Raw genomic sequence first — 16,001 nt, 5'->3', positions numbered from 1 at the left:
GGGAATCTTTTTGAAATATGCTGCGACCAAAATGTAGGCTTAACATTACAACTGCATCATACACACCTAGCTTCATCAAGAGTGTTCTACTTTGGAAACAAATCAAGTTATGGGGAAGGGAAAAGACTGAGAAAAACAAATAAATAATAATGTAAGACTGGCAACTGTATAAAGGTCATCAACCATGTCTCCTAGCCTAATAGACTCATAATAAACATAACGGTACCTTTCTGATTTAAACATCAACCTTATTTGCTTGTAATATATATATTTATAGTCGCACACACGGGCAAGTATGGGGTAAACACAGTGTTTCTAATATTACTGTGCTATAACGTATGCTATACCACGTTTGCAACTTTAATAACTCAGTAGGCCTAGTACAGCATTCGGAGGTTCTGTTTAGTGTGCACAGTACTTATACTGTATGTTATTTATGATTAATTAGCTTGATATTATACAAACATATACAATATTATAGAGGTATTGTACAGCTGACTCTCGACAGATCTTTATACATCTAATTCCTATAATACATCCTGTGGTAGCAGCTAGCATTTTATTATTCCCTATGTTTTGTTTCAAACATTCAATCTCCCCTCCCCCCCCCAAAAAAAAATGCGGCTACATTCCTACATATTTTTGGACTACGTTCATGACCTTTTTTTCAATGATTCTAAACGACCTACTTACTGTAGACAGCCATTTCAGTTCTCGTTTTAAAGTGTTTGTTTCAGAGATGAATGGAAATCATGTGGTAACTCAACCGATTTATTTCATTGTTTTCAACCTGCTACTGCAGATCTTGCTCTTGGGATAAATCAGCGGTAACCTCTGTGTTCTATAACATGTGTGAAAACTCACATTCAAATTTATATACTGTTAGTACCTAAATATTCCAAGCACTTCGAGAATTATCCATTACCCTAAATTCTATTTATAGTCTGTAAGCAATTTGTAAGCTACTTCGGCAGTGTACACACACTGTATGCGCACTGCACTTAACTTCTTAGCTTCCATTCACAGAAATGATGAACATTCACAACACAAATTCAAGAGTCATATATACTCACAGTAGAGTAGTAATTCCTGTCAGAACAGTAGCAAATTTTCCTCATTTCAGAGCCGAGGAATTCCTGAAGTGAAAATATCCAGGATGAAGGCAAGTAATGATGGAAATGTATCCTAATGTTCCCAGCTCGACTGCTTCTCCCCTTTAATGACCAAACAAACTTTGCCAGAGATGAACCAAAATTCCCCCAAACCCACAAGAATATTGAGAGGGTCTGAACTATCAGTTTAGTATGCATGTCCCTGTACTGTATAAAACAGCCCACTAGCTTTTACCACTTGATCAGAGGGGGGGTTAAAAATCATTTTTGACCAAAGATTTATGTCTTTTGTTGTATGAGGGAGGGAATCTTTTGAAGGTTTTGATTTACTCTTAAATGGTTGAGTTCATAGCCTGCACACACTCCTGCAATGTATACAAGCCATTAAAGGGGGGGGGGAGGGAGAAGAGGGGGTTCAACTACGATTAAAGGGATATCTAGCGCTACACCACTAACCAATGTCATACATACATACATGATGAAACATTACTGTTCAATAGTGCGCAGTGATAGCTTACCTGGTTTAACTGCATGTAAGAAATGCAGCAGACAAAATACTATATTAAACGGGTTAATTAAGTCATAATTTTGATGGCGGAAGGAAGTGTTGCAGACACTACTTTTGATCATTTTAGTATCTGGATGACAAATAAGTTATATGACTGTGTAATATAAGAATTATGTTCTGTAAATGATATATTAATAACAGTTGAAAATAGTAGATTGAAAAACAGTGAATTGATACATGTGTCTTAATGGTTGTAGTAAATTCAGGTTTTGAAATTAAAACTAATAAATTTGGAAAGTCAGAAATCGATGGCTTAAAAATGGATGAGTCTGTAGATATATGTTAGTATGGAGGGTCGTGAATTGGTGACGAAACGGAGCTGGTATTAAGCAGCTGCGTGACACCAGGAGCTTCAGATGGGGCAAATTATCCGCCCAGCCAGCCTTAATTAGGGACACAAGCCTAAAGCAATAGTGGGCACAAAACACTGCATTCAAGATGTGATAGGTTCCATGATATCATAATTGATCAAGATGAGCGTGAACTAAATCTCGATGTTGATTACACAGAACCTAAAACTAAGCTGATGGTAATATACACTAACTAATGTACTTGGAATGTAAAATAAAGATGGAATAGAATTGGATGATAGTTTAGTGATGTTAGTGAATTGATGATAATGTGAACTGGCGACTGACAGGTAATATTGATGATCCGGAACTGATGATAGTTCGGGAACTGAGCTGATGGTATCGATATTAATGATGGTACATGGAAACTAGAATAAAGATGAATATTATGGATAAAATTGTATTGATGATAGTGGATTGATGATGGTTTTTTATGGTTGTTTATGAAAATTAATACAAATCGGTGACAGTACTCCAGTACTTTAGAGCAATTTTTTTCTATCGATGATTATAGTTATTGATGATGGCGGAAATAATACGAAATTAACGTGAGTAAATTTTTTCATTGTCACTTTTAAATTTTACATACAATTATGGTATATTTAACTACAAGCCCATTTCAGACGCATGCAAAAGTGTTGCCAACAGAAGAACATGTTTCTCTTGCCAAACGCTCAGCTCACTTCTATGTATACAGATGTGGCTGACGGAAGCCATTTACTTACATGATAACAGATTTGTGTATAAAGGTTATGTCAGCATTGTTGGCTATCAATGATTGTTATCAAAAGATTTCTATTGCAAGTTTATTTGTCAAGATCTTTCAAACAGAGGTGTTTTATTTGGCTTGACGGAAAAGAAGTATCAGAGAATTTCTTCCAGAGAACAACGTATATATATATAGCAAGACAGTTCATCGATAACAAATATATTCTAAAAGAGCAACCGACCAAAGAAAGAGGGGGGGGGGGAGGGGTGGGAGGAAGGGGAGGAGAGGGAGAAAATAATTCTCATCTTTATTTGTATTATATATGCTTATTTATTGACAAAACATGGAAGGATTTATACTGCTAAGTGTCTGTTTTATTATTGGGATATTTCTCAACAAGCAAATAAATAATTAATAAAATATAATTAATAGAGAGTAATATTTACTATAACTGCATCAAAGGCAATTGATGGGTTCTCAAGGGAATAACACCGAAAGGAGTGCAGGAATTTTAGGACCATAATCATCATGATTATTCTTCCAAAAATACCTTGCAACTTCTCCAAGAACTAGCTAAATAATTAATTACACCAACAGATATGTAGCAGCAAAATAATTCCATTTTCTTGCACCTCATACATGTGTACCAAACAATTCAAACTAATAACTATTTTTGTTTATAGTTTATAGACTTCTGAAATCCCACATATTTCAAAGTACAAAATGTACAAAGTTAATATACTGTAGTGCAATCGTAAGTGACATGCTATCAAACAATGATCTTTCTTGCCATAATGACACTAATTGATACAGCGATCTTGGTTAATGGTCTCTTTATTCTACAGATACTATACATAGTCCACTGCCCAGCATAATATCTGTGTATTTATATTCATTGCATAATTCATCAACTCCAGTATGAAAATTTGCTACAATTCTTAACCATCTTAACACCCCCAACTGCTAGAGTTTCTTTTTTTCAAATCTTGAGTCTCGTATAAAGCAGATAGTTACATCGGAAGTTTTTAAATAAGGAACAACAGTGGCAAAATTTCAATCAAACGATATTTCTATCCAATGGACCACGACAGAGGAATTGAAAGTATTTTTTTAATTTTTTTTATTTAAACGTAAGAAAATGCTGAAACATGTTTTAGTATAAACTTGGTTTCAGGCTTTCAGTCGCAAACATCCCCCATCTTTTGATTTTCACGACAAACGCTTTGAATCATGTAAAACCGAGTTAAATGTAAGGAGGAGCGTCCCGGAATGAAAGCGATCTTTGTTTTTAAAACAAACCGTGCTCCTTTAAAAAGTCTTTGTTTCTGTGGCCTCAAGTCTTTGTCAGCTACTTACTGCCTTGTAGTGAGGGAGCACCCTCTTAAATCTAATTCTCTGTCATCCCTCGGCCACTGATTGACGCATATGGCACTGAGGGCTCTCACTCAGGGAAGCATAAAGAGAGGGAAATACTCATAAAGTTTTAGTAGCATCTTTGTTATGACAGGACCCAGGAGAGCAAGCTAGGTTTATACAGGTGTTTCCACTGTCAAACTGTTATTGCTTCTTATCTACCCATGTCTAAAATAAAATATAGAAATAATAAATGGAAAGATAAAAAAAATGAGGAAAAAAAATCAGTTAAATCACTCCATGTGACATACATTTCTTACAGGGTGGAGAAAACTGGGTTGGAAAAATTACCAGCAAGGACTCTTATGACCACAAGGGTCTATATATATACATATATATAACAGTTCAAGTTTATAAAACTGGCAACATTTTCCCTTTAAAGTTTTCTCCTCCTCTGAGGGTTGTAGGAGAGGTATGTTGCTGGTAGTGTGTATCTCCTCCTCCCTCAGTGAAGATTCTAGCAGACAGGTTTAGAGAGACAAGCAATGCTTGTAGATAAATTTATGATATATCTTGGGGGTTTGTAAATGATGGTGATAACTCCAGGAGGAATATAAACTTAGCATAATACTACCTTTTTATTAAGTGTGTTTGTTGTCATAGCCATATCACTAGTGTATACAGTACACTATAAAGGTTTAATTCAATATGTCACATAGAAAGGAGAAAAAAAAAAGAAGCTTTTTAAGTAGCTGAGACCTATTACAACAACAAGAACCAAATTGAACAGAATGTTTCCATGTTAGAGATAAAGGGCATTTGTGAAAGGCCAGATGAGATCAACTGTACAGCGGCCCAACACAAAGGCCAGTTTGGACAAAAGAAAGTACGTTGATCACCTGGACTTTCACCTCCCTTATTTTTTTACAATTGAAGCTGTATCCACAAATCCCCACTTCAACCGCCACAATCGAAAATAGTGCTTCTTCTTTTAACTTCTAAAAAGTACCGACGAAATTTGGATTCGTCCAAGCCTGATTATGCTGCCAGTTGAGCCTGACCCGACAACTTGATACACTTGAGGTTTAAGCTAGAAGATGGTTGGCTAGGTTATCATAACTGGGAAGGGGCAGTAAAGAACCATCGTATACTTTGACAGGACATTGAAGACCAACTCCTCCCTAACCTTATACCTGAACTCATCAGCGTATACTGCCCTCTATCAGACTAGCGCTCTATCAGAATCCTCCCTGACCTTATACCTGAACTCATCAGCGTATGCTTCCCTCTATCAGACTAGCGCCCTAAACCTACAGGCCCATAGCAATCGTCTCTTCTTTATCTCCGAGACCAAGTACCAGCTGCCAGAGTTTGCTTGCAGCTGACAGATCCTTTAAACGTTTTACCAGCATCCTTATGTCATCGTGGAACCTATTACAGATGAAGTGTCCCATAAAATGTTACGGGGGTTGTTCGGAGGGGAGCGCTGCTATGGATAGGAGACATAACCAGCAGCTGTACATGTGGTGACATAAGGATACATTAATAGATCCAATCAGAGCTGGACGGTACTTCACACTGCATGAACGTTAGTTGGAAGGAAGAATTCTAAGAAATTTTTTCAGCTTTTTCGTGGTGGAATTGTCCATATTTTGTGATTAAGGTTTTCCTTTGTACACTATTTCCATCACAAAAACTTTCCTGAGGCAATCCTTTAGTTAATGAGAGTTTAATTCCTGAATTATTTTCTTAACATTTCTAGTAAATTTTTAAAACATTGATCTATGAACAGTATTCCTTCATTATAAACTTGCTGAAGAATGGTCAAAACAAAGAAAGCAAATTTGCGCAACAAAACTAACCATCCACAGCAGCCACTCACCTCCATACCTACCCCCCCCCCCCTCCAAGAAAAAAACCCAAAACAACAAAACTGAATATTTATCTCTTGTTCTGCAGTGAGATTAATGACTCATACAAAGATAATTCCACAAACAACTTTGAGTCTCACAATTGAATATCCAACCACCAATATTTTGACTTGCTAAGTGACATCCAAACCTAACGACCCGATGTTTACCGAAAGGTTCAAAAACAAAAATATTCGAAATTGATTGATAGGGGAGGACGAAGCAGGATGTTAGGACCATGATATGTCAACAATCTTACAAAATGCTTCCCGTAAACAATCTTTACACGAATGAAACATTTTCACGGGGCATGCTAAGATCTGTTGTATCAGACGGTATTGTTTTTTGGACTAAATTAAATTTGTATACATAGAATAATTGATGAATGAAAACAGTTTTGGCAGATTAAAGTGGTCAATAAATTATCTGAAATTTTTTAAAGCTGTGAAAGATGTGTCACAGATCAATTAATATGACACAATTTTTATATATTTTATTTATATACATTATTTCTTGTTTTTTTTTTATTTACAAAGTAATTCTCTTCACTGCAAGAAAGAATCAAATTCATTTCCAGCAGAATGAACACTAATTGTCTGTTTTGGTCCTATGATAAATTCTGCATATTTCTCTAAAATTCTTAACCATTAACCATCAATATTTTTGAGACAATTCAATTTTTCTACAAGGCTTTCACTTGCACCTTTGCACTGTGGCCATCTTATGAAGATCAATAAATGCTTCAAATAGTTATGCTTTGTTCATCAGAATTCTAGACCTATACACTCCTCCCTCATAAGGATGGATGGGGAAGGGGGTAGTGGGGCTGGGAAGCAGGGGTGGGGAGTGGGGTGTCTCATAATTGATGGATATCAGTTGACACAACAATTGTAATAAATAAAAATAAACTTCTTTAAACAAAATTTGTCACAAATGTTGCAATACCCTACCTCAAGGATTTGATGATTATTTAACTAGCAAACTGACTAGACAAACCCAACCAAAATGTTGATAAACTGAAGGTTTATATCAACTACTCTTCCCACTTTATTGAGATTGAATTAATATTGACTACTGAAACAATACACTGAATTTGATAACAAGAGGACCAGTTTTTCTCCTCCAATAAAAAAAAATGAAAAAAAAAACAATTTATTATTGTCTGCTTTCCCAAATGGATGTATATTTGATATTAAACTTAAAAAAGATGTTTCCAAAAATCATTTCCAACATTTTCCACCCAAGTCAAAACAAAAAAATCACTGGGGAAAAAAAAACAAAAAAACTCAACCGATTAAAGATGTTATTAATCATAGGAAAGTTGCAGGCATTTCAATTGAAGTTTTTCCACTTGATAATATCAACTCTGTTTTATTTGTTTTTGCGGCAGCTAGGCTCCACAGAGACTGACCTTGATGCATCCATTAGTGTAATAAAAGGCCTTGCTTTCACATTAGTACTTTTTTTCTATCCTGACTGCCTTCTAAAACAGAATTCCATTAACCTACAAAAATTAGGCCCTTAACACACATACAGAGATTTTACCACTGTTTGTGTTCAGACAGCAAACTGGCGTAGTTGAACGGGGCGACGATGCCGATGTGTGTGCGTCAAACTGGGTAACAGCGCTCATGTGTGTAATAGGGACAGCCACACCACCTGCTCCAGATACAACTTATTATTACTAAGGTCAGCTGACCGTTAAAATAATAAGAATGGCTTGACAATTATAAATTCCTATTTTTTTCTTCTTTTAATCCATGTAAAGGAGAAAAAAAAAAACTTTGGCAGATGGCATCAGAGCGGAATATGACGAAAATGTAAAGAAAAGATAAATATATCGTCTGCCAAGAAAGAAAAAAGATAAACAACTTACTTATACGTACATGTCCTAGTTAAAGATAGAAATCTGATCTGTTTTGAAATTGAAAGTGGAGCAAAGGTGATAGCGACGAAGACTAGATATTCAACTTAAACACTTACAGTAAGTGCACCCAGATAATTACTGATCTACAGTATATATATGTATATATATATCTGTTTAAATACATACATATATATGGTAAACATTGAACGTAAAAAAAAATATTAAGTGCAAAAATAGGACAGGGTTACAAGACAAATACAATTTTTTCACCTTTGTTTTCCTCCCCCACCCTTCTGTTCATCTTCATGTTTCTTTGATGGCTTTAATTTAATTGTATTCTGTCCCAATAAAACAAAACAATTCTTTCCCTATTCTATTTTTGACTTGTTATCAAACATCGATTGCTATGTAACTCAGGAATCTAGTGCACAAGTGGCATGGTCTAGCATTTAACTATTTTTTGTCAAGCGTTTGTCTTTGGTTTTTGCAGTATTTTGTCTCAAGATGTGAACAATTTGCAACATGTTTTCTGTCCCTGAAATACAAATAGGCCTAATGTATTACTCTACACTACTGTCTTGGAAAGTATCATGATGTTGTTTACATTGCAACAGATGCCTGTGAGGGAATGGAACCAGATTGGATCATTGATTTGTCCCCTCTGCTCCTCCTCCCAAAATCCTCCGCCCCCAACCCCCCCCCCCCCAAAAAAAATAATAAGGACTTCACACACAGAAAAACTGTTCATATACCGGATACTAATTTTGAAATACGGGTAATTACTAGTCCTCTTTAATTAACCATTGAAGAGGTTTAAAACAATTACCAGCTAGGTTCAAAGCAACCCATGAGAGCAACCTGCTAGGTTCAAAGCATTGACCCACTAGATTCAAAGCATTGAGCCACTAGGTTCAAAGCATTGAGCCACTAGGTTAAAGCATTGAGCCACTAGGTTCAAAGCATTGAGCCACTAGGTTCAAAGCAACCCACTAGGTTCAAAGTTAACCACAACAAGTTAACTCTTCCTTGGGGGCTGAAAGGAACTATGGTCATTCAAAGACTGCTAGAATGCTAAAAAAGGCCATATTTATTTTATTGAAATATATTGGAAAAAAGATTGCTAATACAACAACCAAAGATTGGAAGTTAATGATCATATAATTTATGTTACAATCTAAATTATTCAACACAGATCAACTTTTTAGTTTCATTTTTATGATGACTTTTGGTATCCATGGCAACCCTCTAAATGTCTATTCAATTATGATACTACGTACTTGAAGGTGTCACAAACGTAAAAACATTCCTCTGACAACGCTGAATACTACAAATTCTCAGCCAGTGACTTGTACAGAAAATATCGTCATGTTAAGGGAAAATTTATGAGTGTCAGGTTTTCTTGATCCAAAACACAAATTGGCCCAGAGCACTGAGCTGAATCAAAAGACTAATGATTTGTTTATGATAACAGTTAGATAAATTAGCTTACTTATATTTTTCCTTAATTTTTTGTGTTGCTCAAAATGTAAACATAAAATGGCATTTTATTTCATAACCTTGATTTATAAATACAGAAAAACGTCTCCAATTATAACAAAAACAAGTTGAAAGATACTTGCGTTTCTCTGCCTCTTTTTTCTCATATTCAATAACGTAATTTGATAGAGAGCTCTTCTTTCTAACAGGGTGATTCATTTTATTTACGTTCAATTAGTCACCCAAACTGTCAGATCCTCGGCTGTTTATTCATCCTTTTAATTGCTAAGTACCTGGCCTTAAGTGCTTCATTGCTATTCGAAGGAAAAAAAACTGTCCCAAAATTGCAACGGTAAGAGAATAATGCTGTTCTGGTTTTCGTTCGTGACAAGTTGTCTTCTAGGGAGCCAACAGTTTGGATACTCTGATGGCTTGCGGACACAGTCAAAGATCGCGAGACGCTTGTCTTGTCTTGTCTTTGTCCTTTGCTTGTTGTCTAGTGTTATCATTTCTGGACTTGCTGAGAACTTGCGAATTTCAAATATTTTGAAAAACATTTCCAGAATAGAATAAATTGAAAAGTCTTTCAATTGAACTGTATGGTTTATTTAAGGAATGGATAGGGAAGGTTGAGAGGAGAGGGATGAGATGAGGGAGGGGGCGGGGAGGGGAGGGGAGAGGGTGGGGGAGGGGGTGGGGGAGAGGGCGGGGGAGGGGGTGGGTGGGGTTTAGTGACATGCTTTTGTATGTGTGTTATATCTGTGTTTGCTAGGGTTAAAGGTTCAGTGTCAAATTTCTATAGAACAGCCTGTGTGGCAAGGGAGCATTCCCTAATTTGCATATCAAAGTCAAATGAATACAAAATTCTGAGCCAAAGATGTGATCAAATCTTATAGGAAATTGCTATGTTATACACATTTTTGATCATGCAGAAATTATATTCTGTTACCTACAGAACAAAAATGTTCTAGTTACCTGAGCAGTTAACCCTTGGACTAAAGGGGGGGAGGAGGGGGGAAGGGTGGAGTATACAATGTTAATAGTGCATAGGGTATACAGTGGTAGAATTTACTAATATATTGCATGTCTTCCTTCTGTTATACTCTGTCAAACCAGGAGAGGAATATACTAGTAAGTGACAAGTTCTTGGAAGGAGCAGTGTCCTGACTCCGAGTTTCATTTCCACCTAAAAACAGTCCCAACTATATTACAATAGTATAAGTACAATACCAATGCAGTTTAAAATTGGACAGAGGTAAAGGAAAATTAGAAATCGATGTGTTGAAAGGTTTTGATTAAGCTATAGTCATTTAATTATATCCACAGATTTAAGTGTCACTGTAATAATTCTCCTATAAAGTTCCATCATTTTGATATACAGTTTATTTTCAGATGTGTTGGGAATGTAAAAAACACAGAAACTAATTAGTAACAATAACGTTAATATCTCTGCCGTTAAATGACAACCGACAAGATCGTCGCTGAGGGATAATTATCAAATAACTAAAACTGTTTTTGCTTACCACTACCGACCCCCTCGTCTCCTTCCCCCTCCCCCCCCAAAAAAAAACCTTAGATACATCTTTAGACAACAATCCAATCAAGGTGAAATCTATGTTTTGAATTTCAAAGATATGAACATAGATCAATGTACTTTCAGGTGCTCAGTACAATGACTGAAAGTTATTAAAAATTTAATATATATATGTTTAATTAATCAAACACCATTGCATTATTGGTAATCTCTCTTCCCATCTAAGATTAATGAAATTGTGTCTGTAACGTGTAAAGACATCTTTTTTCTAAATCCATGTGCTTTGGCTTGTTTTGATCATTTGTAAATTTTGATGATTATTCAAAGCAAGTCCTCAGAAAAAAAAAAGTAAAAAAAAAAAAGGTTTTGTTTCCACAATAGACATGCAATAATTTTAAGTTACATTATACTTGAACATATTTTACTTCACTTTTAAATTTTTTTTTTGTGTTCACTTTACTTGAATTTTTAATAAATTGAAGATAAATTTGATCATTTTTGTAGTAATAAGATAAACTCTTATACTGTACTCTAAAAATTTATTCGTAACAATTTAGATTTTACATCGAATTTACAAACTTAGTATGATTTTGGAAAGGAAACTATTGTGGATCACAAGAAAGACGCCCCCCCTCACCCCATACATTTAGCATTAATGATCAGAACGTATCTATCTCCAAAAAAATATATAACTCTCGACAATTTTTACTTAAATTTAAACACACCGTAACAATATTTATAACTGTGTAGTGAACATGTTTATCCGAAACATGTTTCACTTTTATGATGCAGAAATCTGGGCAACTTATTTTCCTTTAAAGTTACCCTTCGATAATTATCAGTGGATTGAGATATTATACCGACGGACACATTTGGAACATTTTTTTGGGGGGTTTGTTTTTGTACAGTGTATGCAATTTTAACGCTGTGAAACTCAAAGAGAGTATTATATAGTTTTCATTATTCAACTTCTCTCTCCCATCAGCTTTTGTATACATATCAACCAACCTGCAGTGTCTATAAACTATTTTCAGGGATTTATCTTGACCTCAAGACAAACAAAATGGGAAAGATTTATCTAATGCTAACCCTGGCTTCTATTTACACCAGCAACCCTCCATTCTAACAAAAGGAGACAAAATAGTCAACGACAAAAAAGAAAGAAGTTAGTCCTTGGTTTGCTCAGGCTATTACTGCTTCACAATCTTGTTTGAATTTCACAAAAGGTTTCCATTAAGAGTCTGGTCAGCAGGGTACAACTTGTAAACCAAACCATTATGTAACAGCTTTTACTACCTTGTCAGATTAGGGTCTTAAGGTACTTTGTTCATAAATAAACTAGTCTGGGCTAAGACTCTTTTTTTACAATCAAGTTCAACAATAAGTTTACTGAACCACGGTGAAGGTGGGAAATGCTCGGCATGTAACATGGCTTAAAAATCTGTTATCAGCAAAGAACTGCATTTTGCAAGTATACCTTATTCACACACAAACACGTGGACATACAAGCAATGTTGGAAAGTGAAATTAATTAAAAAGAATAAGAAAAGAGAACAAACGGTCAATATTTATGCTACCATTTAACCAACGGAAACATGTCTTAAACAAAATGGCATGATTATTTGTAGTTTTTAAACTTTTGAGGGAGATTACAGATGGAGAAACTTCAACTATTTGTGGTAAATAAACGAGAATGTCACCCCACATGACTGATTATAAGTCTACTTTTTAAAATTCCTGGAAACTTGTACTAGATTACCAAACATTGTCCAGAATATCCTTTATTCAAACAATTTCCATTCTCAATAATAGGAGAAAACGTATGAGAATTTGAAATAATAACCAAATTCCTAAGAGACAAGTGTTCGGTTCCAAAGGTTTTCAATTCTTCAATAAACTGATCAACTGCCAAGTTTAATGGACCTATAATGAAAATAAATGTTTTTCTAAATGATAATCACTTCAAACGAAAGCTAGGAAACCCCTGATGATTCCAAGAAGGATCTCTTGGAAATCATGTTGTGACCAAATATACAGTGCAATTGATGCCAAATAAATCCAAAATAAGGCCAATTTTGTGATCACATTATTTCCTTGTTTTATATCAAAATTATTTCCCGGATATATTTCCCTAAACATTAAGTATTCTCCTACCTATTCTTCTTCCCCAAATTTAAACAAACTTTTACTTTTAAGTTGACTCCACAAAACATCTTAAGTCTCCTAACGATAACCATCTCACCTCCTCTTACCCTCATCCACACCATCCCCCCCCCCCCTTTTGATGGAGATACCCCCTGAGACACCAACCAATGTGTCAAATTTTAGCCATTTCTGTTCTTTCTTTTTCATCTCTTAAGAAAGAAAAAAAGAAATTCCTCCTTGAACTTGACTCAAAGTCCACCTGCCAGATAAAAAAAAGTTTGGCATTTCATCCTCACCCACTCATACCTCACAATTGCTAATTTTGTTTTGCTAAACTTTCTGTAATCAAATTGAGACGATTGAAGTTCCTTGACAAATGATGGCCATTAAGGCTTATTTGATCGGCTCCTGGTGACAAGGGGTGAAAGTTCTTTTTTTTTTCTCCCTTTTCTTTATATCTATTTTTCTTTTTCTCTCTCTCTATCTCACTTTGATCATTGGTATTAGAAGTTCCCTGATACATAAGCCAATGTTGCCTTGTTGGGGGGACTCTCTCACATACTACGTATGAAGCCGCAACACATCCTTCAATTTTCCTCACTAAGAATGGTAATGAAAGAAGGGAGCAGAGGGAAGAGAGAAAGATTGGGTTAGACTTCAGAGTGCGACCTTGTGATTAATTCTCTGTAGGCAGCTGGCAAAATCAAGTTGTTGCAACAGCCAGCCTTATGTCCATCCAGTAGGATGAAAAACAGCCAAATTATAGACCAAAAATCAATACTTTCCATCATCCAAGGCGATTAGATTTTTTTCCCAAGGATTTTGGACGCAGAAATTACGAGAGAAAAAAGAAGGAGAAAGAAGAAGAAGAAGATTGAGAAGATGAAAATGATCAAAGATAAAGAAAAGAATAATCAAAGCCATATTCTGTATTACAAGATAAACAATGTTACAAACATGTGAATAGTTTAAGGTATTCCACCTTCTCCTTCAGGTTTGTAGTACTTTAGTTCACACTTATGAACCTAACAGAAATATAAAACAGACAACAACACTTGGAGCAAACATGCAGACATATTTGACACTATTTACAAGTAACAATGAGTGTATAAAAATGTTGCTGATTGGGTTTCGTACTGTAACAATATTCTATATACTGTACTCAATTATTAAAGGGAACAGTGGAAAGCTCTGCAAGGCTGACTTTATTGTATTTCTCTATTTTTTATTCCCATCTGAACAGGTGCCCGAGTAGTAACATGTACTATTGGGATTTAGCACATAGCCCAGATTCTTATATAGTAAAGAAGGCTAGGCTTTACTATACATAGGTACAGTATATCTGCTATATGATACTGTGGTAGGTGTATTGGTAATAAAGTGTTTTAAGTGTCAAGTAGATAAACACATATATATCACTCCCGCAAGAAAAACATGATCTAAAAGATCATCCAATCATACTTGAGACTGATATCATGATATCAAGGACAACATGAATGTATTGGTTCCTCAAATGATACTTGACACTAATATGATTATAGCAAGCAAAACAACATCTAAGATGACCTAATGATGCTTGAAAATAACATGGTGACATCATTTTACACGATTATGAATAGAGTAAAGTTATCTTCTTCTTTTTTCGAACATGGAAGCATTAAATGTATCACCCATCTGTTTTGGTTTTTGGCATTTCATTAAACATTAAAAGGATAGTAACCGGTTTAACTGTAGTTATGTCTGCACAATCGTGGAGAAAACCAGCAGCTTGTTGTGTACTAAACCAACAATGATGCATACTGTATGCATTCATGGATGCTAAGTTCCTTTTAACAATACTCTGTTACAAAACCTCTGAATGTAAAACTTATGATAACCTTCTATTGCTTAAGATTTAGAGCTAAATCTCCCAAGGACCATATGTACTAAGGCTAAACTTAATAACAGTGTTATCATTTTTTTTTAAATGAAAACTATAAAAATATGAAAAACTTCATACATTTTTTTTTTTTTTTTTTTTTTTTTGTTGAAAGGGAAATTTTTGCATATAGCTGTACATTGTCTTACTGTCAAAATGTATTTAAATTCAAGAAATTTTGTTACTTGACATTATTTCTTTTCCCCTATGTGGCATTGACAATTTGACATTGACTCTGAATCCGAAGGCTGCAGATTTGCTTTAGAGAGACTATTCCCTCTTTCATTATCCCAACCAACAAGAGGACTGCTCACTTTGACAGTTTCTCATGATTATTCATGAGATGAGAAACTGGCCAAATCTGTTATATTAAAAAATCCTTTTTTAATTTGGTTTCATTTAGTCTTGCTTCATTATACCATCAAAAGAGACTGCAATTATATGGTCTCCTCGTAAAATCAATTCGGAAAAATAATAAAACCCTACTACTCAAGGAGGAGGCCTAGGGTTATAGCTTTTAAATGTGAGGTACCCGGGGAATGAGTCGCAATAAATGCTTGGCCCAAATAAAGACCATCACGCACCTGCGTATATACAGTACAAAAGAAAGCCTCACATCTTCTGAAATAAATAATGAATTTGCTAACTTTTGCACAATTGTCTCGGTCCGAAAATTTACGATGAAATGCTTATTTTCCAAAGTTCCATCACTCATATCAGGCCTTAATCGTGTCTAACACATAGAGTAATTGAAGAATGTATGTCTGAGATTATAAGCAACAATGATGAGGGGGAAAAAAACTTGATGCTTTAGATCAATCACGGAAATAAAATTTTAAAAAATCAACTGACATAGTCCTTGTATCCCTGCCATTATATTTCAAATATAATTGTCCTAATCATTCTGACCAGGCTTGGGGGAAGTTATTATTTCCTTTTGTTTCTCATTGTTTTTCTTTTCTGTTGGTCTTGACTTTCCTGGACTTAGCAAATATTATTCAAAGCAGAAAGACACTTTTTAATATTTAGTATTATTATCCTATATGCAAGTTACAAATT

At 35.0% G+C, this 16,001-nt stretch overlaps 1 protein-coding gene across 6 annotated transcripts in view; it reads right to left on the bottom strand.

The window, feature by feature from the left end:
- The window catches only part of LOC139965684 (uncharacterized), a 157,785-nt gene that overhangs the window by 61,854 nt on the left and 79,930 nt on the right, over positions 1 to 16,001 (bottom strand). For 3 of the 6 annotated variants that reach the window (XM_071968302.1, XM_071968300.1, XM_071968299.1), the window contains one exon: positions 1,074 to 1,136. The exons of the other annotated variants lie outside the window; for them this stretch is intronic. In XM_071968302.1, coding sequence (XP_071824403.1) covers positions 1,074 to 1,118 — 45 coding nt within the window. In that variant the 5' untranslated portion in view covers positions 1,119 to 1,136. The remainder of the gene's footprint in view (positions 1 to 1,073; positions 1,137 to 16,001) is intronic. 6 annotated transcript variants of the gene reach the window in all.

Source organism: Apostichopus japonicus, chromosome 3 (assembly GCF_037975245.1).
Source record: "Apostichopus japonicus isolate 1M-3 chromosome 3, ASM3797524v1, whole genome shotgun sequence".
Classification (NCBI taxonomy): domain Eukaryota; kingdom Metazoa; phylum Echinodermata; class Holothuroidea; order Aspidochirotida; family Stichopodidae; genus Apostichopus; species Apostichopus japonicus.
This window is presented reverse-complemented; position numbering and strand designations above follow the sequence as displayed.